Below are 27259 nucleotides of genomic sequence, written 5' to 3'. Positions count from 1 at the left end.
TAAAGCTACAGTTTAGCCACAGCTTGTCAGAAAAACATAAGTTAAAGTCCCTCCTTGTTGAATAATTAACTTTAATACTGTACATTCAAAAGAACCGAAAATGAAAGCTAGCACAGGAAAAACATACTTGGAAACCAGAAGGCAATATTTTGTTTTCGCTTGAACACCGAAACTTTGGGATTTAGGAGAGTTAAAAAAGAAAGAAAGAAAAGGAAACTGGCAGAGCAGCTCCACTCTTCTTTGCAGGGAGGAAGCGGCGAGTGGCTTGCCAGGGACCAGGTAAGAGCCTTCCCCCCCTTCATCGTCCCCTTTGTGACAGGCTGCAGAAGTGGGTCTGCTGCCCATTGCCTCCTTTCTCTGCAATAGAGCCCTGGGATTCCTTGGCTGTCTTCTCACCCAAGTAACAAACAGGGCCAGCGAGGACCACTCACGGTGTCAGTGCACAGCGTGCAGTTTTTACTGGAGAGCAGACTTCAAATTGTGCCAGCGGGGTCCCTTCTACACTATCCTTATATCCCATATGATTATATGAGTTTCCACTGCCAGATAATCTGGGATAAGAAGATAATCTGGGATCACTGGGTTGCTGTGAGTTTTCCGGGCTATATGAGCATGTTCCAGAAGCATTCTCCCCTGACGTTTCACCCATATCTATGGCAGGCATCCTCAGAGATTGTTGGAAACTAAGCAAGTGAGGTTATATATCTGTGGAATGTCTAGGGTGGGAGAAAGAACTCTTGTATGTTTGATGCAAACATGAATGTTGCCATTGATTGCCTTGATTAGCATTAAATACATTGATCTAGAAATACAGAGGATTAAATAAAATGTACAAACTCTGAGGTTCAGTGACAGAAGTCAAAGTGGTGCATAGTACTGGGTTGCAGGGTTACTGTGTTGTGGGTGGTGAGTTGTCTTTGTATGTGTGTATGTATATGTTTGTAATGTATATTGAAGGTGTATTATGATTTTAAAATTATTTTTTTTTAATAAGCATTGAATAGCCTTGCAGCTTCAAAGCTTGGCTGCTTCCTGCCTGAGGGTGATCCTTTGTTGGGAGATGTTAGCTGGCCTGGATTGTTTCTTGTCTGGAATTCCCCAGTTTTTGAGTATTGTTCTTTATTTACTGTCCAGATTTTAAAGTTTTTTAAAATACTGGTAGCCAGATTTTGTTCATTTTCATGGTTTCCTCCTTTTTGTTAAAATTGTCCAATCTGGGATCAGATCCTGGGATATAGGGCAATGCAGGTCCTTTACAGACAGGCCCTATATCCCAGGATCTGATCCCAAGTTTTCTGCATTAAACTTGATTATGTGAGTCCCCATTGCCAGATAATCTGGGATAAACAGAAAACCTGGGATCAGATCCTGGGATATAGGGCCTGTGGAAGGGGCCTGAGTAGCTCAGAGAGAGAGTTTCCCCATTTAGGCCAGCCACTGAAAATACACCTGTATCTGGCAGAAGCGTGCTGCAGAGAAGCAGTCACGCAAAGGAGCTGTACCCTACACAATTTGGCAGGTTTCCATGTTTAATGGGCAACCCTTCCTGCTCAGATATGGAGCCACTCTGCACAGTTATAGTAGTTTTGTATCACTTGAATGACAATGGACCTTCACTTAGAAACCTGGGATTTGTAGTTTGGAAAGGCAAAATACTTGAATTTGAGGAAATCCCAATTCTGTACTTTAATAGGCACATTCTAAATACCTCAGAAACCCGCAGATTCAGTGTGTGTATGTATGTGCCTTCAAGTTCCTATAACGTATGACATCCCATGAATTGTATAGGGTTTTCTTAGGGAAGTAGTGTTCAGAGGTAGCTTTGCTAGTTGCTTCTTCTGAAAAATAGCCTATTCTGCCTGGTATTCATTGGTGGTCTCCATCCAGGGCCAATCTTGCTTAGAGGTCAGTTGAGGTCTGGTGCCTCTGTGGTATGTAGGCGTCCATAGGATGGATCCATGGCAATTATGGTTGGAACAGACTGTTGTGATGGTGCAGGGTTGATGAAGGGTCCATCTACTCAATAATAATAATAATAATAATAATAATAATAATAATAATAATAACAACAACAACAACAACAACAACAACAACAATAACAGAGGCACAACTATGTGGCCCAAATGATTCACTGGAACTTATGCCTCAAATACCACCTCCCAGCAGCAAAGAACTGGTGGGATAACAAACCTGCAAAAGTGTTGGAAAATGAACACGCAAAGATACTGTGGGACTTCCGAATCCAGACTGACAAAGTTCTGGAACACAACACACCAGACATCACAGTGTGGAAAAGAAAAAGATTTGGATCATTGATGTTGCCATCCCAGGTGACAGTCGCATTGATGAAAAACAACAGGAAAAACTCAGCCGCTATCAGGACCTCAAGATTGAACTTCAAAGACTCTGACAGAAACCAGTGCAGGTAGTCCCGGTGGTGATGGGCACACTGGGTGCCATGCCAAAAGATCTCAGCCGGTATTTGGAAACAATAGACATTGACAAAATTACGATCTGTCAACTGCAAAAGGCCACCCTATTGGGATCTGCGCGCATCATCCGAAAATACATCACAAAGTCCTAGACACTTGGGAAGTGTTCGACTTGTGATTTTGTGAAACGAAATCCAGCATATCTATATTGTTTGCTGTGCCATACAATAAAATAATAATAATAGCATAAATAATAATGGCAAATAATAATAATAGTAGTAGTAGTAGGAGTAATAATAATAATAACTTTATTTATATTCCGCCTTATCTCCCTGAAGTGACTCAGGGTGGATTCCAATCATAAAAGGCATACATTCAATGCCTGAGCATAACAAGGCTCCATCCCTTCTGAGTTTCAGAAAAAAGGTAAAAACCTGGCTTTGCGAACAAGCGTTTAATGAATGAATTATGATGGCTTCAACTCGGTCCGGACTAGGGTTTACGTGCAAGGTTTATGTGGACGAATGGATTAAGTATTTTATTATACTGTTTTAAATGTATTTATGGGATTGTTTTAAATTGATTGTTTTATATTGCTATGTTTTATTTTTCTACTGTATTGTGAGCCGCCCTGAGTCCCTTCGGGTGAGAAGGGCGGCATATAAATTTATTTTAACCTGGTTTTTGTCATTTTAACTTTTTTAAATAATTGATGGTAATTTAATTCTATTTGAATGTCGATTTTTGCTAGGTTAGGACTATATTTCATTTTAATTTGCAAGTCAAATGTAGTTCCAGTTTTGGAGGAAAGGCAGGGTAGTGCAGTAAATAATGACTGGGATCACAAAATGAATTTTTTTCAGCTGTGGTGGTTGAATCCATAGATGTAGAAGTTATAAAGGACTTAACACTATATTATGATTTATTATACTAAAGATAAATTTAAGAAAAAAATAATTTCTAATGATCATCCTCCACCAAAAGAGTTAAAAACTATTTCTCTGCCTGTTCATCTCCACCTCTGCTCTCCCTCTCCCTCTCCCTCCCTCCCTCTCTCTCTCTCTCTCTCTCTCACACACACACCCTACATATCTCAAATGTATTTATCTTTCCTCATACAGAAAGGCATATTCCACCTTTCTGATAATTTCCATTGCTTTTTTTAGTAACTAAACATGGCAGGACATTGAATCCACACGTATTTTAGTGCTGAAGGCAAAGAGGGAGTGATTTTTTTTCTTTCTTCCCTATTTTAAAAATGTAAACAACTCCTAAACAAAACCCAAAATTGATAAACATACCCATAAATACTCAAATATAAGCCAAGCTTTTCAGCCCTTTTTATGGCTGAAAAAGCCCCACTCGCTTTATACTCGAGTGAGGGCTCTGGCCAGCTTATATTCGGGTTGGCTTATACTCGAGTATATAGGTAATCAGAGTTGGACAGTCTTATCTTATTAAAGTCTTATCATTATGTTAAATTACAGTTTTATGTAGATATTCAAAAACATTTAACCTACCAATGCCTCAATTAATGCAATTTTACTGATATCTATTTTTATTTTTATTTTTAAAATTTACCAGTAGCTTCTGCATTTCCCACCCTCGTCTTATACTTGAGTCAATAGATTTTCCCAATTTTTGTAGTAAAATTAGGTGTCCCGGCTTATATTTGGGCTGGCTTATACTCGAGTATATACGGTAATTATAAGTTTTCATTCCCATAGAGATCTTGCAGATAACCATGCCAAAGAAATAAATAAAGCAGAGTGGATTTAATTTCAGGAACGAATAGACTGTATGAAATTATTCAGAAATATAATATTATTTTACCTCCATTCAATGTAGTTTGCGTTTTTTCTATTTTTATGTACCATGTGCACTAGATAGCAGAGAAACATGTACTTCTACATATCCTTGTTTTCTTAGAAAAATAAATTTGTTTCTTTCAGTTAAAAACATTATCTAGATTTTTTAAATGAATGTAGGAGAGAGAATCTTTCCCTTTCAGTATCACTCATATTTGTCTGTTACATTTTACACTGTCATTTCAATTTAAAAAATAGTTCTCCAAACAAACCGTAATTCAGGCAGAATAAAAAAACAATTTAAAAATAAGGTAAAAACAAAATAAAAGTAGATTGGATGGTGCACAGACGTTACTTCAATTGGGATGGTTTGATCTAATTACGAAGACTCCATCCCGATGCTGCCACCAATGGTGATGGTGCTAAAGCCAAATGGGAAGACTCAAGCCAATTGTAATGGTGTCAAAGCAAAGTATAATTCTGTTTCCACTGCTGAGGGGATTTTTTGAATCTTTTAATCCCTCTAGATTATATATATATCACCTTTGTATGAGGGAAGGATTACAGGGGGTGATCTGTATTTCAAGATCCCAGCCTCTGTCTCTGTAGTTAGGGATTTCTGTGTTGTTGTTCCCTTTCTGAAGTAACTGTGACTATTACTCTTCCCCAATTAGGTGATTTATTAAGGTAACTGCCACCAACGTGAGGTTTTTGAAATATCACTGATGAAATTTGGCTCCACAGACGCAGATGAGATGAAATGAGTCGGTTGTTAACAAAGAACAAGTTTATTGCGTACAAAGCTTATGGTTGCAGGTTGACTGATTTACTTATGGAACTTTAGATAAACAAGTGGTTTAATAACTCTTATAACCACCACAACAGTAGTCTCTGGTGTACTTCCACTCTCACTCTCCTACTGATGATATAAATTATAGCGAACTCTAACCTCAGCTGAGCTCCTTAGTGAACAATGTCCCAACTACAATAAAAGCCTTTAATTTGATCTACTACCGATCAAATTCCTGATCACTAGTCCTTCCCAACTAGAGATCTTGACTAGGCTCCCTTTAGTCTGCCTTGACTAAAGATTTTTTGGCCAGGCCTGTCTCCTCAGCCCTTCTTAACTGAAAAGCCTCCAGTCAAGCACACCCTGGCCTCTTTTTTTTTTAACTCCCACTATTTATTTTCATGGTTCCGCCCACTTCTCTCTCTGGTGAGCTAGCCAGCTCCGTCTCCTTGGTAACAGCACTACTGTGGATTGAAACAAGATGGGTTCTGTTTCAGCTACTGTGTCAACTAAACACAAATACATACTCTAACAGTTAAAATTAAACATAATAACTATGACTTCACAATGGTAAATCTATTTGTTACATATATTAAGGCAATAAAATTAGGAATTATCAGCAAAAAATGTTTTTAAAAGGCAGCTGGATATGTGTAACCTTCCCAAAACCAGCTAAAGGGGTACTGATATCAACTTTGATGGGACCGCATTCCACAAAACCTTCGCTACACCTGTTACACATATTGATTCAGCTCAGCAGTGTCTTCCTGGTAGCTTCCAGGTCAGTGTGTTAGTGGGTTCAGCATTTTGAATAGCCCCTTTGAAGTTCAAGTAAACCCTATTGGTCAGTGTATTTGGAGGGAGTGACATTTTTGTAGTCAAATGGAGCAGTATCACTTCATTCAGCTGCATAATGTACAGCTGCAAATTCAAAATTGACAAAATAGAGGATGGACATTGGCCTCCTATCAATGTTCCTTGGGGCAAAAGGATCTCAAGCTGGATTGATGCTTGTTTATCCACTTGGTTCTTTTGAGGTTACAATCGTTATGATTACCCTGATGCATGGATGGCTGGAATGCATTCCAGATGTTCCTCAACCCCATATCCCATCAGTTGCTAGTCTGTAGGTCCCATCGAGATGTTGTGGGTCTCTAGATCCCATCAGCCAGCAAAGCTAATGGTGTTGGATGACAGACAACATCTGGGGGGCTGGAAATTATTTCCAGTACTCAATGAAATTAAAACTGACATTGCTAAGATAGTCAAGGGGGGCATGTATCATACAACTCTCAGATACTTAGTTGTCAAGAGCAGTGTTAGAGTGATTATCTGGAGCATTTGATTGAAGTATAATTGCTGGGCTGATGAAACTTGGCTCTACTGCTCCTTGTCATATAACATTAAGAATAAGGTTCAAATAAGGAAAGCTCCTTTCAAATTCAGGTTAAAACCTTGATTATATTAACTGTGTCACTGATATAGAAGCCACCATGGATCACTTGGGTGAGCCAATGGATGCAAAACCTTCTCTTCAAAAAATGTTGTGAGATGTTGATGCTGATATTTCTGTCAGGGGGGCATTAGAGAGTGCAACTTTCTTTTTACTACACTATGAAACATAATTTTGTTGGTTATAAATGTCATTTCCTAATTGGGTATATCATAGAAACATGGGAAAAGTTTATTAAACTGTAAAAACTTTGTTTTTGTGGTACATCTTGCAACACATTTCATTGTAGTTTTTCAATATTTTTAAAATCTTCTTAGAAGCTAATTGAGACAAGTCGCTTCTGGTGTGAGAGAATTGGCTGTCTACAGAGACGTTGCCCAGGGGACACCCAGATGTGTTACTATCTTGCTGGGACGCTTCTCTCATGTTGCCGCATGGGAAGCTAGGGCTGGCAAACAGGAGCTCACTCCGTCTCGAGAAGTTTCAACCTTCAGGTCAACTGTCAAGCCGGCACAAGGGTTTAACCCATTGCACCACCTCATATATCTCATAGAGTCTCAGCCAATTCAATATCCTATATCTCATAAAGTCTCAGCCAATTCAACATAGTTTGTGGCAGCCACAAAAATGAAGTTCCTGGAGTACAACAACTACTTTCAAGATAAGTACCACACAATTAAACAGGAAATGACACTTTCAAACCAGGAATCAAACATTGTACAAATTTTCCTATGGGCTCCTTTCAAATTCTGGGCTCCTTTGAAACGGGGGTATTTCCTCCAGATTCTTCCATTGTTTGCTACAGGAAGTGCAGAATGGGTTTTTGTAGGTCAGCTGTAACGATTTTCACAATCAAGTATCAGGGTTATGTAACTTTGTGGTTTTTCTCTTTCACTTTCTTTTCTCTGGACCAGTGTATCTTTCTCTTATTGCTGTTTTTGTGTGCCAGCTTCCTTATTGAACAGCTCCATGAGAACCACACTGATGAGGCTTAATATATTTCACTGAAGGGTGCCTCTGTGTTCACCTGTTGTGTGCATGCATGCCAAATTGCTTCAAATTTAGGGTTTTGCTCTTCACTCAACATATTTGTTGCAAACTCAATAATCATCTTTCAAAAGCAGGACATATAGAACATAACATTCATAGATACATGTCAATATGTATCATCCATATCAGGAACAAAACCATTAGAACAGGGAAAGCTCTTGAAATCCATAAGGGAAGAAAGCACAACAGAGAGTTTTCAAAGTGCGTGGATAGTTTATTTCATCCAAGCCAAGAAAAAGATGAGCTTTACAGCCATTTTTTAGCTAGCATAGGGAACATAAATCCAGAAGCTGACATCAGAGAGGAGCTTTTCAAGGGACAGTCCCTGTGATTCTCACTCCTCCGCTATGGCTAGGTTGGCATTTTACCTCTCATTGCAAAATTAATACAGTATATGTCAGGGATACATTCCTGCACTTTGGCTGGATATGACAATTCACTGATGATAGCAAACTTATGACCAAAGGTGTAGCTTGTTCAGGAGATTCTGAGTGAAGAGGTAAAACATGGATGAGTGAAACTGTGGATACAGGGTTGAACTGTGGTAAGTACTGCCAGGACTGGTAAATAATAATAAACTTTATTTGTATCCTGCCACCATCTCCTTGAAGGGACTTGAGGAGGCTCACAAAACACTCAGTAGAACAACATTATACAGGTACAAGTATAAAAGTATAAATTGATAACAATAAAATTGAACCCATTACTTGGAACAATAATCAATTTAAAAGAACTATAAAACCCAGCAAGCTACAAAATAGCAGCTGAATACTATTTCAATCCCCATAAAGTGCATGTGAAACAAATCACAGATCCTCAAATGTAGTGATTTAGGGTGTAATTAGTTTGAAGTTCTAGTAGAGACTATACACAGCTTTAAAAAACCTTTTACACTACAGTAACAGTTCCGATAGTCCCCAGTTAGCATGTCCAATGACTCAGCATGTTCCAGAGTTATAGTAATTTAAAAAATCCTTTTCACATTTTGAGTCAGCAGCATGGCAGAGGGTTAAAATTTGCCCTTTTTTCCCATATGCCATGTTGATTCTATTCACCTGGTTTCAAAATCCCAGGGCAGGTTTCGCTTAAGGATAAAAAGGGAAACTTGACATAAACCACACAACAGATGGCTGGCTTGTTTGTAGCTGCCAAAACAATATTTAAGCTTCTTCCCCTTCCTTGCATATCATGAATGAAGTCAACTGAATCTGCAAGTGTTAGCAAATAGAAGACAAACAACCAGCAACATTGGTTTTTTCTTTCCTTTTGGGCCATTTGCCTATAAAAGTCAGGGGCAAGACATGATTCTCTCCATGACTTTTCACTATTGGTTTTTAAAGCAATACCATATACTGTACTGTCCCAGATCTTCTTCTTCCCAAGAAAAAACATCCCTAGGCTCTACTGCTGAATCTGCCCTTGGGCTGTGCTTCTAGATCTTTTGATTTTTTTCAGGATTTGCAACTGGATCCCTAAAAGGGCAGGTGATGGCAAGGGGCCTGAAGTCACCATCATCTGCCCACTTCACAACTTGTCTTATTTTCTCAACCACAAACCTGCAGAAAGTTTCATTTTCAAGATTTTCAAGTATGTTTGAAGCAGGCATATAAAATGTATATTACAAGTAGGGAAACTGCAGTTCCTGTGTCACATGTAGTCCTCCGGGGCTGTTTTGTGCTTTACTCCTAAACCCCCTACTTAATAGGTGTTCCTATTAATAGCTCAATGTAAGCCTACTCTAGAGTGTTCTTGGAAACATGTGCTCAGTAGGGTTTCCTCTTTTACCTTCCTCCTAGACTTAGGCCACATCTACATTGACTATGAATGAAACCAATTAAACATGCAGGTGTTTCAGTTTAAAGCTAGCCACAAACTGCAGTGGTCAGACAAGAAACTCCTATGAAAGCATGCGAAAGAAAGCCCTTAATGTGGATCAATGCTCTGTGGTTTGTGTAACCACCATTTAGGCCTCAAAGTGGTAATAGAACACTCCATAATTTCAGTGAACTCCTGGACTACATCCTGCCATTTCTACAATTATCTCTGAAAACTGGTTATTTTGCAGATGTCTTCTACACTTAATCCCAGTGAACATGGAGAGTTGTCTGTACATAAAAATACACTCACATGTAATTTTGGCAAATCAAATTTTTCCAACTACCAGTAAATATATGAGATTGTAGGGTCAGATATTGGAGCTTATCAAAATAAAATGAAAAGCCAGGCAAAATAAAAAAGTGTTACCTGGTGAAATAGTTACCAGAGAAAAGAGTAAACCTTACCACAACCAAAACTCCTTATATTCAATATTATCAAGCCCAGATGAGCTCCCAAGAGAGTCATGCAGTCAGTTTCCCTGGCTGAATAGGGATTCAAATCCTGATTTCCCAGGGTTCTAGCCCAATTCTCAAACCAGTGCACCATGCTGATCTCAAAAGCCCCCTCAGTCCCCATTTCTTTGTGTGTGTAGGTGGGGGGTAGGGGTGAGTATTTTGTACCCCTCCCAATGGCAAAACTGTGCTCCTGGAATGTTGTTTATGCACTTCAACCCAACATTGATTTCCAGTTGAGGTTTTTACAGTCTGAAATTGACCAGTGATATTGTTGTAAAGTCCTTTTATACATAATTGCTATTTCCAAATTGTCACCTGGTTGCCATCCTTCTGGAGATACATCTTTCTGTATTTTCCTATGTCAGGAAAAACTGCCTGCTAGGCTGCACTCAAGGCTCTTGTCCCTTTCAAACAAGTTGCTGCTGCATGTAAAGCATATGTTTAACTTTCATAGCATCCATTCCGCAAAATTAGGCAAGTTGTTTCGTTTCAAACATGTGGCTTTTCCTGGATTCAGGATTTGCATTTATCAGTGCAGGAATGACTCAGAGCATCAACAAGGTACTGTGTTTTCTTTATCTCATTCAAATTCTCTGCCAAATCATATTCAAATGTACCATTTGTGTTTGTAAACTGGTTTTTATGAAATTAGAATTTTCCATTAAATATGATAAGAAAGGTTTGGAGGGCAGCCACTAGGAAAAGGAAGATATTAAAAACTGTGCAAACTGCCAGGACATATGAAATCCTGGCCACCATTACCTTTCACTGACTAAAGTTTAATAATAGGCATTTTCTACATTTTCTTTGAGTACCACTAGCTTTCAACACCTCTTTAGTTCCGTTTATATGTTTTTTCTCTTTGCTGTCTACCTCCCTCATCCAACAGAAAAATAAGTTAGCTATTTCTCACTCAAGATAAGGACCTCTTTGGATTATTAATTAACACAGCAGTTTCTGTCTTCTAGAAGCCCCAGGCATTTTAGCAGATAGATAGGAATTCTGAGAGCTGGCATAAAAAACACCTGGAGATACCAAAGTTTGAAAGCACCCACTAAAGCAGTGATGTTCGTCTTGGGGCCCTTCAGGTGTTTTGAACTTTAGCTCCCAGAATTCCTAGCCATTGGACAAGCTGGCTAGAGCCTCTAGGCATTGGAGACCCAAACATCTGGAGGTTTGACATCTCTGTGTTAGAACACTGAAGCCCCATCTACACTACCATATAATCCAGTTTCTCTCCATCACCTAAGTCATTGATCAAAATGCTGAAGAATAATGGCCCTTCAATAGATCCATGGGACAACCCATTCAAGACCTCTTTCATGCCTGAAGTGCAACCACTGGTGACAACTTTCTGAGAAAAAATGTAATTGAAGCCAATGAACCTAAATATAGTGTCAGTCCTTGAAAATTGGTGGAAAAAATGGCTAACCCCTCACATCTAATAAACTAGCTGAATTTAATTTCAAGAATCACAGGCACCACTACATATTTAGGTTGAATGATTACTTGCTGCATGTACATATATCATCAAGGAAGGCAGTAATTATAAATGTTAGTAGCTATTTGTCCTCAACAACTGGGTAGGCAATTTTGTTCCAACAAAATAAGCAACCAGTGTAATATGACAGTCCCACAATGTCTGTAAAATAGGAGCATTACCCCCCTTTTGATAGAAAAATAACATGGTTCTTATGCAAGCTTCATGTTTATATAGACCCTTTCTACTGTTTCAGGCGGATGCTTTACAGAGAGCTAAAATATAGAATTTTAGTCTATCATCTTCATCCATGCCACCCACATAACATATACAAATATATTTCATTTAATTACTCCATCTTCTAAACAACTATGTGGAATACATTTTTGTGGAGGAGAAGCTAAGACATTGCATTTCTTAGTTCTGTCTCATTTAGCTCATGATAAAGTGAAATTTGAAAATATGTGTGCTACATGGCTGTTGAATTTATTACACAAATCCATCTACCTTGAAACCATCGTACGGCTTTCACTTCTGGATTCCATTAGTGTGTCGCTATTTTTGAGATGATAGATCATGGCTGCATTTGGATGACACAATAAGCTCGGAATTGTAGGGCCCTTGGCTTCTTCGGGTTGTACACAGCTTTACTCCTGTGTTGCTCACTTTATTGGATAAACCTGTCCACTGTGACTGCTGTAACTGGCATATCTTCCCAAAAGCCAGGAAAACAATCCAGGGTGTGTCACAAAGCAAGCTTCAAATTTGTGGTAGAGGACTTATCTTACAATTTCTAAAGCCTCCATAAAACAAGGAGGTAATTTACATATTTTTTAAAGAATAGCTAATGCTCCTTCAGGTGGTATGGCAGTTTTTAGAAAGCGTGCCTCCATTAACTCAGCTTCATTCAAAGGGTATTGAGGGCAAACAATACCAGAATGGGTGCTTTCTTAAATCTGATGCCTTTAATCCAGGTTTTATTGAACAATATAAGGAGAAAGGATCCCAGAAATGATGGTTTCTTAAATCTGATGCCTTTAATCTAGGTTTTATTGAACAATATAAGGAGAAAGGGTCCCAGAAAGGATGGTTTCTTAAATCTGATGCATTTAATCTAGGTTTTATTGAAGGATATAAGGAGAAAGGATTGCAGAAAGGGTGGTTTCTTAAATCTGATGATTTTAATCTAGGTTTTATTGAAGGATATAAGGAGAAAGGATCCCAGAAAGAATGGTTTCTTAAATCTGATGCCTTTAATCAGGCTTTATTGAAGGAAATAAGTGAAAAGGTCCCAAAAAGGCTGGTTTCTTAAGTCTGATGCCTTTAATCCAAATTAAAGTTTTATTAAAGGATATAAGGAGAAAATATTCCAGAAAGGGTGAATTCTTAAGACTGGTGTCCTAAATATGATGGAAAGGGTTGCCTCATAAATTCCCTATTACCACCAATGGGCCAGTTTTTCCCGGATCTTCCTGGATCTATCTCAAACCTGGATATCAAAAAAGGAATGGGGTTTATTTGAATTGCACACGACTAGTCGAAACAGATAAACCACTTCAGACTGCAAGCTCACAATGACCATTGCTGTAGGAATAAATCCCAAGTTGGTATGATGGAAAATAGGTTTAATGTGTAGAGGGTTTCTTTCTTTCTTTTTCTTCTCTTCATGTGAAAAGAAATTGAAATCTGCCCTTTGAAATAGTAAACTACATTCTACCCCTTAAGGATTTTGCTACCTCCTATCATAGTATGCAGTGCATTTTTTAATTTGTCTGGAATATACGTCTGTCACTAAGGTTGATAGCTTAAGCATTTGTACTTGCATTTTTTTCCCTTTGCGAGTGTCATGAGTTTTAGATGCTTCCAGGGTTTTTGTGGGGTTTTTGTTTTATTTTGTTTTTGCATAGGAAGCTGTGAAGAATGTCTCCTGTAATATATGCCCATGCTTTTTGCACAATAATGTCTGTATAATGATGAGATTTAACTGATTGATCTTGGGCGAATCACACACTCTCAGCCCCAGAAAATCCCATTATAGGTTTCTTTTAGGATTGCCATAAGCCTGAAATGACTTGAAGGTACACAACAACAACAACACTTGATGTGAGAGTGATCTGGCTGCGACATCTGTCACCCGATTGATCTCCAGGGTTGATTCGGCTGATCTGGCTGGCTAGGCGTGTGTCCCCTTCCTCCCTCATCGCTCCATGTGCGTCCCTCTTGAAGCTGCGCGCTCGGTAGAAGAGGACAACGTCCCAGGTATAGAAGGAGTGTACTGAGGTCTTCAGTGTTCGGTCCTAGGTATACGATAGCTTCGCTTCCCTGTTAGATAATGAATTTACAGCAGATCTATGATGTGAAGTATTTTTGATATATTTCTTTTCATATCCCTTTCAACTGGATATTACTAGGAATGTGGATAGACTGTTTCTGCTTATTCTAGTTTGGAGTCAATCAGCTACAATCTGGGAATCAATCTAAACTTTTATATGCAGAAATTCTTAATTTATGAAAGTCACATAATCTTTCTCAATCAGTCCCCAAAACATAGTGATTGGAAAACTCCTTGTGAAACATGCCTTAGATGACCATTCCATTGTTCTGCCCATTTCCACAGGGGTTATGTTATTTTTGGTGACGGGTCATCTGTCTTTCCAGATCTAAAAGCCTAAATAAAAGCTGGGTTTACATTCAGTAATGTGTTTACATTGAAGTAAGCTTCCTTTGCCCCAGGAAACATCTCAAAAACTGGTTCCAAAGAGGCTGACTTTGATTCAGATTTCATACAAATGTGATGCATATCTCAGATAAAGACAATATAGCATGAATATCTATAGAGACCAAGCATTTCTTTTTTTCGGATTCAACTCAATTTCTAACTTTTTTACAGCTGAAGAATTGTCTTAAAGCTGTTCATGGAACTATAGCAATATTTCAGCATTTTCCAGATGGCATTCCTCCAAATCATTCATCTGGGCTTGATAATACTGAATATAAGGAGTTTTGGTTGTGGTAAGGTTTACTCTTTTCTCTGGTGACTATTTCACCAGGTAACCCTTTTTTTATTTTGCCTGGCTTTTCATTTTACTTCGATAAACTCCAGTATCTGACCTTACAATCTCATATATATAGTTGGAAAAAATTGATTTGCCAAAATTACATGTGAGTGTATTTTTATGTACAACCAACTCTCCATGTTCACTGGGGTTAAGTGTAGAAGACATCTGCAAAATAACCAGTTTTCAGAGATAATTGCAGAAATGGCAGGATGTAGTCCAGGAGTTCACTGAAATTATGGAGTTTTCTCCCACTTCTCCTAATGTTGGGTAAAACTGGGTTAACTGGTTTTACCCCAGCTTACAGACTGAAAGTCCCTGTATGTCATCTGGACACTCAGGAGCAACTTCTGGTTGATGCCAGGATATATGGTCAATGTGGTCAAGCCTAAGCTCTTGATGTTTTTGCCATTAGTGCCACTTTTTAAAGGTACTTATTAAAATCTTCCGTCATTAAATTGCTCTCCAAAACATTTTTTGTATAGGAGTAGCAGCCATAATGTCATGATTCAGAGTTCTTCTGGGTATTCACTTGTGCAATCAAAGATATAAGTTATGTTAATTCAAAAGGCTGTGAAAAAAGTCATAGTTGTAGTCTTAGTCCTGGTTAGGATGATTTTTTCTTTTATGGAAATGTTGTTTTTAAATTTTATTTTAAATGTTTCTTTGAGGGAAGAAACATTTTGTTTAGATATGTATCATTTTTGAAAGTCATACAATTTCTCACACTTTGCTATTTAGATGTAATGCACATTCCAAATCTATTCACCCATTTACAACTGCTATTGTTTACATAGAATCATAGAATCATAGAGTTGGAAGAGACCTCATGGGCCATCCAGTCCAACCCTCTGAAAGAAGCAGGAAAATCTCATTCAAAGCACCCCCGACAGGTGGCCATCCAGCCTCTGCTTAAAAGCCTCCAAAGAAGGAGCCTCCACCACAGTCTAGGGGAGAGAGTTCCACTGCTGAACAGCCCTCACAATGAGGAAGTTCTTCCTGATCTTCAGGTGGAATCTTCTTTCCTGTAGTTTGAAGCCATTGTTCTGCATCATTTTAGTCGCCCTCCTCTGGACGTTTTTCAGCTTGTCAACATCTCCCTTCAACTGTGATGCCCAGAATTGGACACAGTATTCCAGGTGTGGTCTGACCAAAGTAGAATAGAGGGGTAGCATGACTTCCTTGGATCTAGACGCTATACCCCTATTTATGCAAGCCAAAATCCCATTGGCTTTTTCCACCGCCGCATCACATTGTAGGCTCATTTTAACTTGTCCACGAGGACTCTAAGGTCTTTTTTCACATGTACTGCTGTCGGGCCAGGCATCCCCCATTCTTTATTTTTGCATTTCATTTTTTCTGCCTAAGTGAAGTATCATTGATCACAAATAAATCACAAATAACATTAATAGGATTTACCAGTATAACTATCTGGGACTGTGGGGACTGAACTCAGAATCATGTGCTTACAAAATATGTGCTCTATAACTGAACTATGCCCGTCCTCACTGACAAGTGCAATGGACCCTTGGTATTCAATGAAGTTTGTTTCTATGACACATGCAGACACACATCCATGGAAACCAAACTCTGTGAATTCTCAGGTTCCATCACATATAATGGTATAGTAAAATAATCTTCTTTATATAAAATGGCAAAATCAAAGTTTGCTTTTTAAAAATATCCAAGCCATGGATGGTTGAATTCATGTGTGCAGAATCTATTGATATGGAGAGCTGACTGTACAGGATGCTGTAATTGATTACAGTAATAGCTAGCTTAATAACCTTTATTTAATGCCTGACCCAACTAGTAACTGGTGTATGTCTTTTGTTTTTTCTTAGCATTTGCAAATTTCTCATGTGAGAAAAATAATGGAGAATATGGAAAAAACACTAATATTACTTGCAGGAGCAACAAAGCTATTACTAATGTCACAGTGACATTCTGCCCTTACAATAATTGCAGCTGTCATGGTGATCCTGAAATCAACACACTTGAGGGAAAGAATACTTCTGCTGATGGAAGAATTTCACTGAAGTTGGACAATTTTGCCATCCTAACTTTCAACAGTATACAAATATCAGATGGGAGATGTTATTATTTTTTTCTTAACTCTTCCAATGGATTCAATTTTCAGAGCATCAGTTTAACTGTTGTTGGTAAGTTTGAGTTTCTATGCTTTCTTGTATATAGACTGGAGGAGTCTTTGGAAGGGAAGCCTTTAAATTTCTCTATTAATACCGAATAACTGTTGTCATACAAATAAGAAATCCAAGGTATACAATTCCCAGCTCATGGCAATGGAAGGTGGGATGGATACAAATACAGTAGAGTCTCACTTATCCAAGACTCGCTTATCCAAGCTTCTGGTTTATCCAATCCATTTTTGTAGTCAATTTTTTCAATATATCGTGATATTTTGGTGCTAAATTTGTAAATACAGTAATTGCAACATAACATTACTGCGTATTAAATTACTTTTTCTGTCAAATTTGTTGTATAACATAATGTTTTGGTGCTTAATTTGTAAAATCATAACCTAATTTGATGTTTAATAGGCTTTTCCTTAATCCCTCCTTATTATCCAAGATATTCGCTTATCCAAGGTTCTGCCAGACCGTTTAGCTTGGATAAGTGAGAATCTACTGTATAACAAGACCAATTTTGCTTTTGATAATTTGGTTGAACTTTTAGGCCTTAAAAAAACTGCATATTTCCTATCTGTTCTTTATGTAGCTCAACCTATTGTAACCTATATATTTTTCAGCACCCTATACTAAACCGCAGCTCATAAGGAAGAAGGACACTGTTGAATGCACAGCAACTGGAGGGTTTCCAGATAAGCACCTTTATTGGTTTGATACCCATGAAACCAACCTAACTCATAATGCAACATTTATATCTACACAATATGTGAATGGGTTATTCTTTCTCAACAGTTCTCTCCACCTGAATTATCTTGCCAATGAAAGGATATATTGTTGTACTCTCAACAATACAAGTTGTAATTCATTCCAAAGTGAGTTCCCAATTTATTTATTATTATTTTTCTTTCACAAAAATTCACTACAAACTTCAGCTAGTTTTCTTGCCTATTCAGCAACCCCATTTCCTAACCAACTACACAGTGCAGTTCTCTTATAGGGACCTCATCATATGGACATTTTCCTCTGTTTCTACCCATTTATACATACTTTAAAGAAATGATTCTCATGGAGGACTTCTTCTGGTGGTTGTTCATGGGACTTCATCTCTGCAGCATATGGAAATGGGAGGGTTTCAGAGATGGGCAGAAGTCAATTCAATTCCTCTCCATGTGCATATGAACACTTAAAACAGATATTTTTTTTTCCTTGGGATGGGAAGTGGTGGATTTGTCTGATTACTTTGTGACATTTCAGTATGGGTGTTCATGTGGGTAGTCTGCTTAATGCTCCTTCTGTTTCCATTAGTGGTTTAAAGACAGTGTGGGTCCCGTTCAAATAAGTGTTTGAAAAAGTCTGACTGTGTCCTTTAGTGTAGGGGTTTAAGGGTAATGATTCCATGGAAGGAGGTGTTTCCAAAAGTATGCCTTTCTTCTTTAGTTTAGGAATTTAAGGGGAATGGTCACATGGAAAGTAGTGTTTCCAAAATGATACCAGTCTTCTTTAGTATAGAGGTGTAAGAGGAAAAGTCCCATGGAAAGAAGTGTTTCCAAAAGGATGCATGTCTCCTTTAGTGTAGGAATGGTTCCTTGGAAAGAGATATCTCCCAAAGCAGGCATGGGCAAACTTTGACCCTACAGGTGTTTTGGACTTCAATTGTTAGGCTGTTAAGAATTGTGGGAGTTGAAGTCCAAAACACCTGGATGGTCAAAGTTTGCCCATGCCTGGTGTAGAGGTTTAAGGATAATGGTCCCATGGAAAATGGTATTTTAGAAAGGATGCCTGTTTTTAAAAGTGTGATGGTATCCTTGAAATGCTTGAGCTAGAAAGAGGAGGTGATCCTGTGCAATGGAGGTGAATACATTCATCTTCTTTAAAGACAGAATCCTATGAAATGCCATGCAAAGAAGATGATACCTGCTGCTTCCCCTCTTGTAGGATGAAGTCCTAAAAAGACATTTCAACAGTTATCAATTTACATTGCTTGTAAAGCTATGTCTTTTTCATTGGATTGATATGAAAATTTGTTTCATAATCAAGTGAAGTCTAATTTTCTTTCAAATAATTTTGGGGAGGATCAGAATAATAATTTAGTAGAGAAATTAATTATAAAGACAATTGGTTCAGTGAGAGTGCTTGGGGCAAATTAACTGAAATAGGAAAAGCTTGGATGGGGACGATGTTCAATGGACTAGAAAGTTAAATGTTTCAGTTTAGTCCAACACTGTTTCTAACAGTATACATTTAAGTATCTCTGTGCCTTCCCACACTATGTAATTGTAGTGCTGTCTTTCCACTATAACAATCATGGCAACATCTTGTAGATTCTTAGGATTTGCAGGTTAGGGAGGAGCTTACAGAATGGTCAAGCAGAAACAGATTAGAGAGCTGGGCCAAAACTAACAAAATGAATGTCAATAGGGAAAAAAGTATAGTACTATATTTAGGCAACAATTTTGGAGAATTATGATCTTTGGAAAGGTATGACCTTGTTAGAAATCATAACCTTTTGGAAAAATGATGCCATAACCTTTTGGTTAATGGAAACTTCCATAACCTTTTGGAAAATGGCATTCACCACTGTTCTGGGAAAATCAGGAATCTCCCTGAGAAGAGTTAAAAATTCGCTTGAGTCAACCTTCTCCTTACTTGGTTTAAATCATGCTCTCAAGAGACAAAATAAGTACACTTCTTTAAAAGTAACATAGTTGGTTTACTCACAGACTTCATGTATTCAGCATACAGTTCAGTTACAGATAGAATTTGAAGTAGTTTCTATGTGCAGATAACACTGGGCATCTTTCTTATACTCAACTGTCCAAAGTCTAAAACATCTCTCCGTTCTGAGAGTCTAATAGAGTGTCTGTCTAGTCTGAAAGTCCAATGAAGTCTGAGGTCTAAAATGGAGTCTGAACCATGAACAGTGCTAGTTCTGATCATATGGTCTGCAGCCCCTCCCACAACATAGAGTTAAGAAAAACTTCATACACACATATACAATAAATAAGCAATCTGAATTATATACAAACAAATAGTGGAGGCTTGAAGAAGGTTGCTATTTCCAATAAATAAAAACAAAATGCTCAGATATGACATGGGAGACACTTGGCTTGAAAACAATATATGTGAAAGGGATCTAGGAGTCTTAGTAGACCACAAACTGAACATGAGTCAATGGTGTTGATGTAGTAGCTAAAATGGTCTATGGGATTCTTGGCCAATAGGAGTATACTCTCAAGGTTGAGGGCAGTCACAATCCTACTCTATTCTGCTTTGGTCAGACTTCACATGGAATACCAGGTCCGGTTCATGGCACCACAGTTTAAGAAGGATATCAACAAGCTGCAATATGTCTGGAGCAGGGCGGCCAACATGATCAAAAGTTTGGAAACCAAGCCCTATGAGGGATGGCTGAGAGAGCTGGGTCTGTTTAGCTTGAAGAAAAGAGGGTTGGAAGGGGACATTATTATTATTATTATTATTATTATTATTATTATTATTATTATTATTAACTTCATTTCTATCCTGCTCTTCTCACCCCCCGCAGGGGACTCAGAATGGCTTACAACATATATTTAGGCAAAAATTCAATGCCTCATTATACAAAGCAAATAAAACATAGCAACATACATAGAAACAATCAACATATAAATGCAATTAAAAACCATTAACATTAAGATATTAAAACATAAAACAGCATCTAGATACACCCTACTAGCCCCTAGCGCCCCCCCCCCCCCGCTAGCCCCCCTCCCCCCATGATCTTAAGGTCTTCTTTAAGGCTCCCTTGGATGGTGCTGGGTCTGATAGCCATGCTGGGACATGATAGCCATATTTAAATATCACATTGAGGAGGGGGGGGGGTAAGCTTGTTTTCTGCTGCTCTGGAGACTAGGACATAGAACAATAGATTCAAATTACAGGAAAAAAGATTCCACCTAAACATTAGGAAGAACTACCTGACATTAAGAGCTGTTTGGCTGTAGAATATGCTGTTTCAGAGTGTGGTGGAGTCTACTTCTTTGAAAGTTTTTAATCATAGATTAGATGGCCATCTGCTGGGGGTGCTTTAATTGCGCTTTTCCTGCATGGCAGGATGTTGGACTGCATGACCCTTGTGGTCTCTTCCAACTCTGATTCTATAAAAGATATTTTGAACATACTCCAAACTCCAGAAATCCATTGGAAATGGTCCTTGCAGTTAAACTGGAATTATAATGCTGTAATTGTATAGCATGGAAACCCTAGTAACTTGTAACAGGTTTATCTTTTATTGATAATTTCTTTTGATTTGTAACAAAAGTGGAAAAATTTAGACATACAGTAATCACAAAAATCACAATAGATATTGCTCATGTATTCACTCCAGATACTTTAATCTCCCCCTCCCCAAAATAGATTGTGCTTGTTTGACCCTGGAAAAGATTACATCTTCCAAGTCTGTATCAGAAAACACTTCAAGAAACTCTGCTCCGATTGTAGTGATTGTGGTACCTGCTGCTGCTGCTGCTGCTGTTGCTGTTGCAGTTTATTTCCTCAGAAAAAAGAGAGGTGTGTCTCTATAATAATTTGCTTGTATGTTGATGTTTACCTCTGGAAATAAACATTTGGAAACAGTTCTGTATAGGAATCCGTATCTAGAACTTCAGGACAGAATTTGAAATCTTTGGGTTTGAGCCAGAATTTGCTTTCTGAGAGCAGAAAGATTTTCAATTCATTGAAGGTGTTTAGATTTATATTTTCTGTCTTGAAACATACAACCACAACAGGGTTGCCTGACTGTCTATATGAAGCATTTTCAGCGAACCGAGGAAGCCTTGTGCCTTATTCTGTTTGTCCAATTGCCCTTGCCCAAATCTGAATCCATCCCAACATACACTGTTTGAAAATCCTAGCATTTTAAAAATATTTACAAATTTATAGTGTATAAAAAGAGGTCAGATAGTGGAAGTGCCTAAAATTGAGTGTGTCACCTTCTAAAATAGAAGAAAAATGTAATGAATATTATCCCCAAATCAGTATTCTGAGAAAAGCTTGTATATTATGCCTTAGTGAAATACTGAGACTGAGATTCTATATGAAGAAGGCATGGCATAATACGCCACCCAAAAACTTCCATGTCTTTTCCCTAGTCCATTCGTTGCCACTCCTTTATGATGGTGAGGAAATGGGACACAGTTCAGGGTGTATCAACATTGTAGATTTCATGCAGTTTGACACCACTTTAACTGACATGGCTTAATGTTGTAGAATCCTGGGAATTGTAGTTTAGTGAGGTACTGGCACTATTCGGCAGAGAAGTTTGAAAACCTTGTTTAACTCCAGCTCACATGATTCCATAGTGCTGGGCCATGGCAGTTAAAATGGTGTCAAGCTGTAATAATTCCACAGTGTAGATCAGGGGTCCCCAAACTAAGTCAGATGCGGCCCTCCAAGGTCATTTACCTGGCTCCTGCCCTCAGTTTTAGACATAGGCTCACCCAAAGTCTGAGATGACTTGAAGGCATACAAAAACAATCCTAATTAACTTGACTATCTCATTGGCCAGAAGCCAATGTTTATATTGGAAAGTGCTTATTGTACTTTTAAAGGTTAAATTGGTTAAAGATGTTTTACCAATGGCACATGACACCGAAGAAAATTACTAAATTTGCAAAAGACAAGAATATCAAATGCTGGAAGTGTGGGAAAAGAGATGGTACCTATCTACATATGTGGTGGACCTGTGAAAAAATAAAATCCTATTGGAGAGAGATACATAACAAGTGTCAGAAGATTCTAAAAATAAAAATTCCTTTAGTTCCAGAATACTTCCTATTAGGGATGTCCAACATGCAATGGGGAAAGAATGAAGATAAAATATTTACGGATTGGATAGAGAAAATATGGGATATAATGAATATGGACCAATTAACCTTTCTACTATCAAGAACACATAATAAACCAAAGACGATGACAGACTGGACACCGGTAAAGGATTGGATGAAGAACGAAAAAATTAAAATACTGATATAACGCCTAATAACAGACCGAGACAAATCAGCTATCGAAGACAAACGCAGTAAAGATGGAAAACAACAGATGAAAACATCATCTGATAAGACACCATTATAGAGAAGAAGGGAAGTCAAGAAAGAAATGACTCCCAACCCCTCACCCCTTTCCCCCTTCCCCCCTTTTTCTTATCTTTCCCCCCCTTTTTTTCTCCTTTTCTTTGGATTTTCGCATTGTGCAAATCCTTCCCTTCCCCCCCCCCCCCAAATCCACTACAGTGGTTTTTCTTTTTAACTATTTTATGTTTGCAACACTCAATAAATATTTATCTTAAAAAAAGGTTATATATTATTTGATGTCATGGTCGATGGCTGGTACAATAAACAATTCAATTCTCCTCTTCATTGGCAAGAAGCAGGCCCACACTTCCCATTGAAATCCTGATAGGTTTACGTTGGTTAAAATTGTTCTTATTTTTAAATATTGCATTGTTCTTTCATTGTTGTTGTTGATTTTTTTTCACTACAAATAAAACATGTGCAGTGTGCATAGGAATTTGTTCCTTATTTTTTCAAATGGTAATTCGGCCCCTCAACAGTCTGAAAGATTGTGGACTGGCCCTCTGCTTAAAAAGTTTGAGGACCCCTGGTGTAGATTAACCCAAAAATGAGGAATATGCAACTGGTCTCAGCCAATTCTTCTAATCAGAAAAGAAAAGGCTATCCTATTATTCTTCCTCTGAATTGATTCTCCCCACTCCTCCCCAAGAAGGGGTACAGGTAGCAGTCCTCTCCAAAGCTAGAAGGGGAGGATTAGGATTAACAAAATAACCCCCTATGCTTCATTTTTTATTTTTAAAAATGCATGTGTTCATATGTCATGCTTACACTCTTTTTAGCCACCAACAGAATCCTGCCCAATAAGCCATTCCTATTGATTCAATTTAGCCTCAGTATGAAGGGAATGTTTAAATCTTCCCACCCTTATGACAAACCAATGTGTCCTTCCCTCTTGGTATCATTACTTTCCAAGTTTGGCACCATATACTTGTGCAAGTTTTTTTTTTCAAAAAAGCAAGGCTTTTCTGCATGCTAAAAATATTGTTAGCAACAAAATTATCTTTCCCCCCTTTAATTTCAATTTCTTTTGTCATTCCTTTTCTAGGTATTTTGCAAGTTTTTGTTCCTGTCAAAAGGTAGGTGTATGTTGATTCTTTCTAATGCAACCATCTAATAATACAGGAATAAAGTGCTATGCTGTTCCTATATTTTCATTTTGGTGTCCTATATAAAAAATGTTTCATAGATTGGTTAGACAAGTGAACAAATGCATGCTTTAATTGCATTCAGTGAAGTTCTAGCTAGCATTTTTTCAAGCATCTTTCTCTTTCTTACTCTCTCTTTCAGAGAACCAGTGCCAGGGGAATGTTTCTGAGTCAGAAAACCAAAATAAACCAAAACAAAAAGGGGAAAAGTCAGATCAATTATGAACAAAGGACATGAAAATCCCAACCAAAAAAATATCTGAGCCTTCTTTTTGGCTTTTTCATTTTTAATACAAGAAGGACTTTCAGTTGGCAAGAAGAAAGGACAAATTTGAGTCTTGGACATGTTTTGGATTCAGCTTTAAATTTCCTTGAACAGTTCTTTGTAGAGCAACTTTGATACACTCCTGATGATATTGCTGAAGCTTGGTCATCTCTAGATTTTCTAGGATGGTAGTTGCTAGGGATGTGTGATCGATAAAAAATGTTTCAGAAGTCATTACAAAATGGTGGGTGCTGGTGCTTCGTTTCTAAAATGTTTCTAAAGTATCATTAGTGAAAAATGCATTACTGTAATGAGAGTAACAAAATTTCGTTACTATTTTGTTACAGTAATTGAGCATAATTACTATAATTGGGGAAACTTCAGGGCTTCTTTCTCTCTCATTTTACAGCTATTGAGGTGAATGGTAGAACACATTTACCACTGTTAGCACACCAAATTTCAGAATGTTTTACTTATCCATGGAGTTTTGGCAAATTTTCAAAGTTTTTATAAACAACATTTTTTTAATAATAAAGAAAATCTGTTCCTGGTTTGAAAGTGTTATTTCCTGTTTAATGGTATAATCCTTCCTTTGAAAGTAGTTCTACTCCAGGAACTTTGTTTTTGTGGCACAGACTTCATGACATTGGTGGAGACACAATGAGATACTATAGTTAAATATGCTATATCACGATGTCCCTCCCACAAAGACAAAGGTTTTTGCAGTTTTATAAACTTTTCCCACGTTTCTATAATAGGACCAATTAGGAAATGACATTTATAACCCAGGAACAAAAATCATTGTAAATACTCCATTAGGTGTCATCTAGAGCAACCCCCTTCTTCCAGACAGAAGGGCACTATCCAAACTCTCCTGTTGAATTGGAAGGGGCCCCCAGGAGACATTCATTTAGGGATTTGCTTACTTACTAGAGAAGTATGAGTCAGTCCTCCTCTTTTCAGCTGGCTGCTGTTAGGGAGGGACAAATCTCTCTCTCCATTATCCTAATTGATGCTTTCTAATGCTGATGAATTTAGTATTTATGGAATGGTGCTCACTCAGCCAGAAAACTCCAGGGGAGGGTGGGCAAAACATGGCTTGCAGGTTTCATCCAGCCCCTGGTTCCCACTGTTTAATTCAAACAATTTAAAACACAGGTGTGAGTATTGGGCAGAATTTGCCCCAAAACACCACAATACTCTTGGATATCACTACAGTAGAGTCTCACTTATCCAACGTAAACGGGCCGGCAGAATGTTGGATAAGCGAATATGTTGGATAATAAGGAGAGATTAAGGAAAAGCCTATTAAACATCAAATTAGGTTATGATTTTACAAATTAAGCACCAAAACATCATGTTTTACAACAAATTTGACAGAAAAAGTAGTTCAATATGCAGTAATGCTATGTAGTAATTACTGCATTTATGAATTTAGCACCAAAATATCATGATATATTGAAAACATTGACTACAAAAATGCGTGGGATAATCCAGAATGTTGGATAAGCGAGTGTTGGATAAGTGAGACTCTACTGTACTTGTCACCATCTTGAGGACGAGTGCAAAGGAAATCAAGAGTTTGGGCTTGCTGAGATGTGTGCGCAGGGGCTTCTGGTTCCCAGACCATTGCCCATCCATCACCAAACTGCAAATCCTAAAATGCAATCATGTTCGTTCAATGTATTTGAACACTTAAAATCTCCTTTTGCTGTTGTCATACTGTGAAGATCAGCTTGTGAAAATGATACTTGTAAATAAATGGTTGTGTTGTTTTGTTACCAGTTTTGACAGCCGAACATAAGCTGTCATTCAGGACCCATCCCCTTGCCTTGATCAAGTTTTCAAATGTGTTGTGAAGCAAAGAAATTAATAGTGGAGAAGAAATTTGGTCCCTCTTCTGTCATTTCTCCAGTTCCAGTTATTTTAATTTACTCCAATAATTTAGCTAGTATTAATATGCAGTTTAGTTATTAAAGCTATGGGAGCTTTCTGTAGAATCCCAGAGATGGAAGAAATTGCAAAGGCCATCCAGTCGAATCCTCTATCATGCAGAAAAGTACAATCAAAGCACTCCTGACAAATGACCTTCTGTGGGCTCATTGGTACCCTTTGGGTTCAGGTAGACAATCAATTATTATTTTGTTCACTGTGTTAAAGATTTACCAATATGTTTAAAATTATTTACAGACATAGTAGCTTACTTGATTCACTGCCATTTAATTCAGAGCTCTCTTTATCCAGAATAACAGAAAAGTAATTATCTTGATTTGTGAGGACAAAAGATCAGAGGTTAATCAGTAAAATGATATTGCAAAATTAAAAAGGATGAACAATTTGCACATAACATGGATTGATTACCAAAAGAAGTTTTTGATTCTTTGTCAGATGTGTGGATTGAAATATGTATTGACATTTTAGGGATCTGCATGAAATCAGAAAATTCCCCTTAACTGTAATGAAATCTTGAAACATGCTAACCCTACATTGATGGAGTTAATATTAAGCACAGAATTATGATTCCTTATTTACCTAGTTATTTGCTATTTCAGCAGTAAAATATCAAAGCAAGTTAGAAAAATGTAACAATTTGTTCTGTAAAATTATAAAAACCTATAGCTGTAATTGAATCCATGTTAAATGCTGTAGTAATTTAGTTAAGCATGTTCAGTAGATGTTGAAGTTTACAACTATTATTACACCATCAGCAAACTTGGGTAAAATTGTTGAATCAGAAAGAATAAAACTGATGAGAATATCATTAAAAACCTCAATAAAGATGAAAATTATAAATATTTGGTGAAAGTAGAAGATATTCAACAGATATTTAACTTTGCATGGCCTTGCATTTTTAGTATTTGTAATTAAATGTAAATGTAAAGGTAAAGGTAAAGGTTTCCCCTGACGCTAAGTCCAGTTGTGTCCAACTCTGGGGGTTGGTGCTCATCTCCATTTCTATGCCGAAGAGCTGGTGTTGTCTGTAGACAACTCCAAGGTCATGTGGCTGGCATGACTGCATGGAGTGCCGTTACCTTCCCGCTGGAGCAGTACCTATTGATCTACTTCACATTTGCATGTTTTCAAACTGCTAAGTTGGCAGAAGCTGGAGCTAACAGCGGGCGCTCACTCCACTCCCTGGATTTGAACCTGGGACCTTTCGGGTCTGCAAGTTCAGCAGCTCAGTGCT

At 37.8% G+C, this 27259-nt stretch overlaps 1 protein-coding gene across 4 annotated transcripts; it reads left to right on the top strand.

Annotated features, from left to right (window-relative positions):
* On the top strand, positions 1 to 26865 carry LOC100558594 (uncharacterized). Of its 4 annotated transcripts, none has more exons than XM_016991321.2 (9): positions 1 to 279; positions 13396 to 13647; positions 14237 to 14358; positions 16247 to 16564; positions 17173 to 17424; positions 20948 to 21100; positions 22350 to 22519; positions 23708 to 23738; positions 23950 to 26865. In XM_016991321.2, exons 3-9 carry the CDS (start codon positions 14295 to 14297, stop codon positions 24030 to 24032), a joined length of 1071 nt encoding a protein of 356 aa, XP_016846810.2. In that variant the 5' UTR covers positions 1 to 279; positions 13396 to 13647; positions 14237 to 14294; the 3' UTR covers positions 24033 to 26865. The 4 variants fall into 4 exon arrangements, with proteins under 4 accessions (XP_016846810.2, XP_062826731.1, XP_062826732.1 ...); XM_062970661.1 differs by having other exon boundaries at positions 3 to 279; positions 13396 to 13605; XM_062970662.1 differs by having other exon boundaries at positions 3 to 279; positions 13385 to 13605.
* The last annotated feature ends 394 nt before the right edge of the window (positions 26866 to 27259 follow it).

This window comes from Anolis carolinensis, chromosome 2, assembly GCF_035594765.1.
Source record: "Anolis carolinensis isolate JA03-04 chromosome 2, rAnoCar3.1.pri, whole genome shotgun sequence".
Lineage (NCBI taxonomy): Eukaryota > Metazoa > Chordata > Lepidosauria > Squamata > Dactyloidae > Anolis > Anolis carolinensis.
This window is presented reverse-complemented; position numbering and strand designations above follow the sequence as displayed.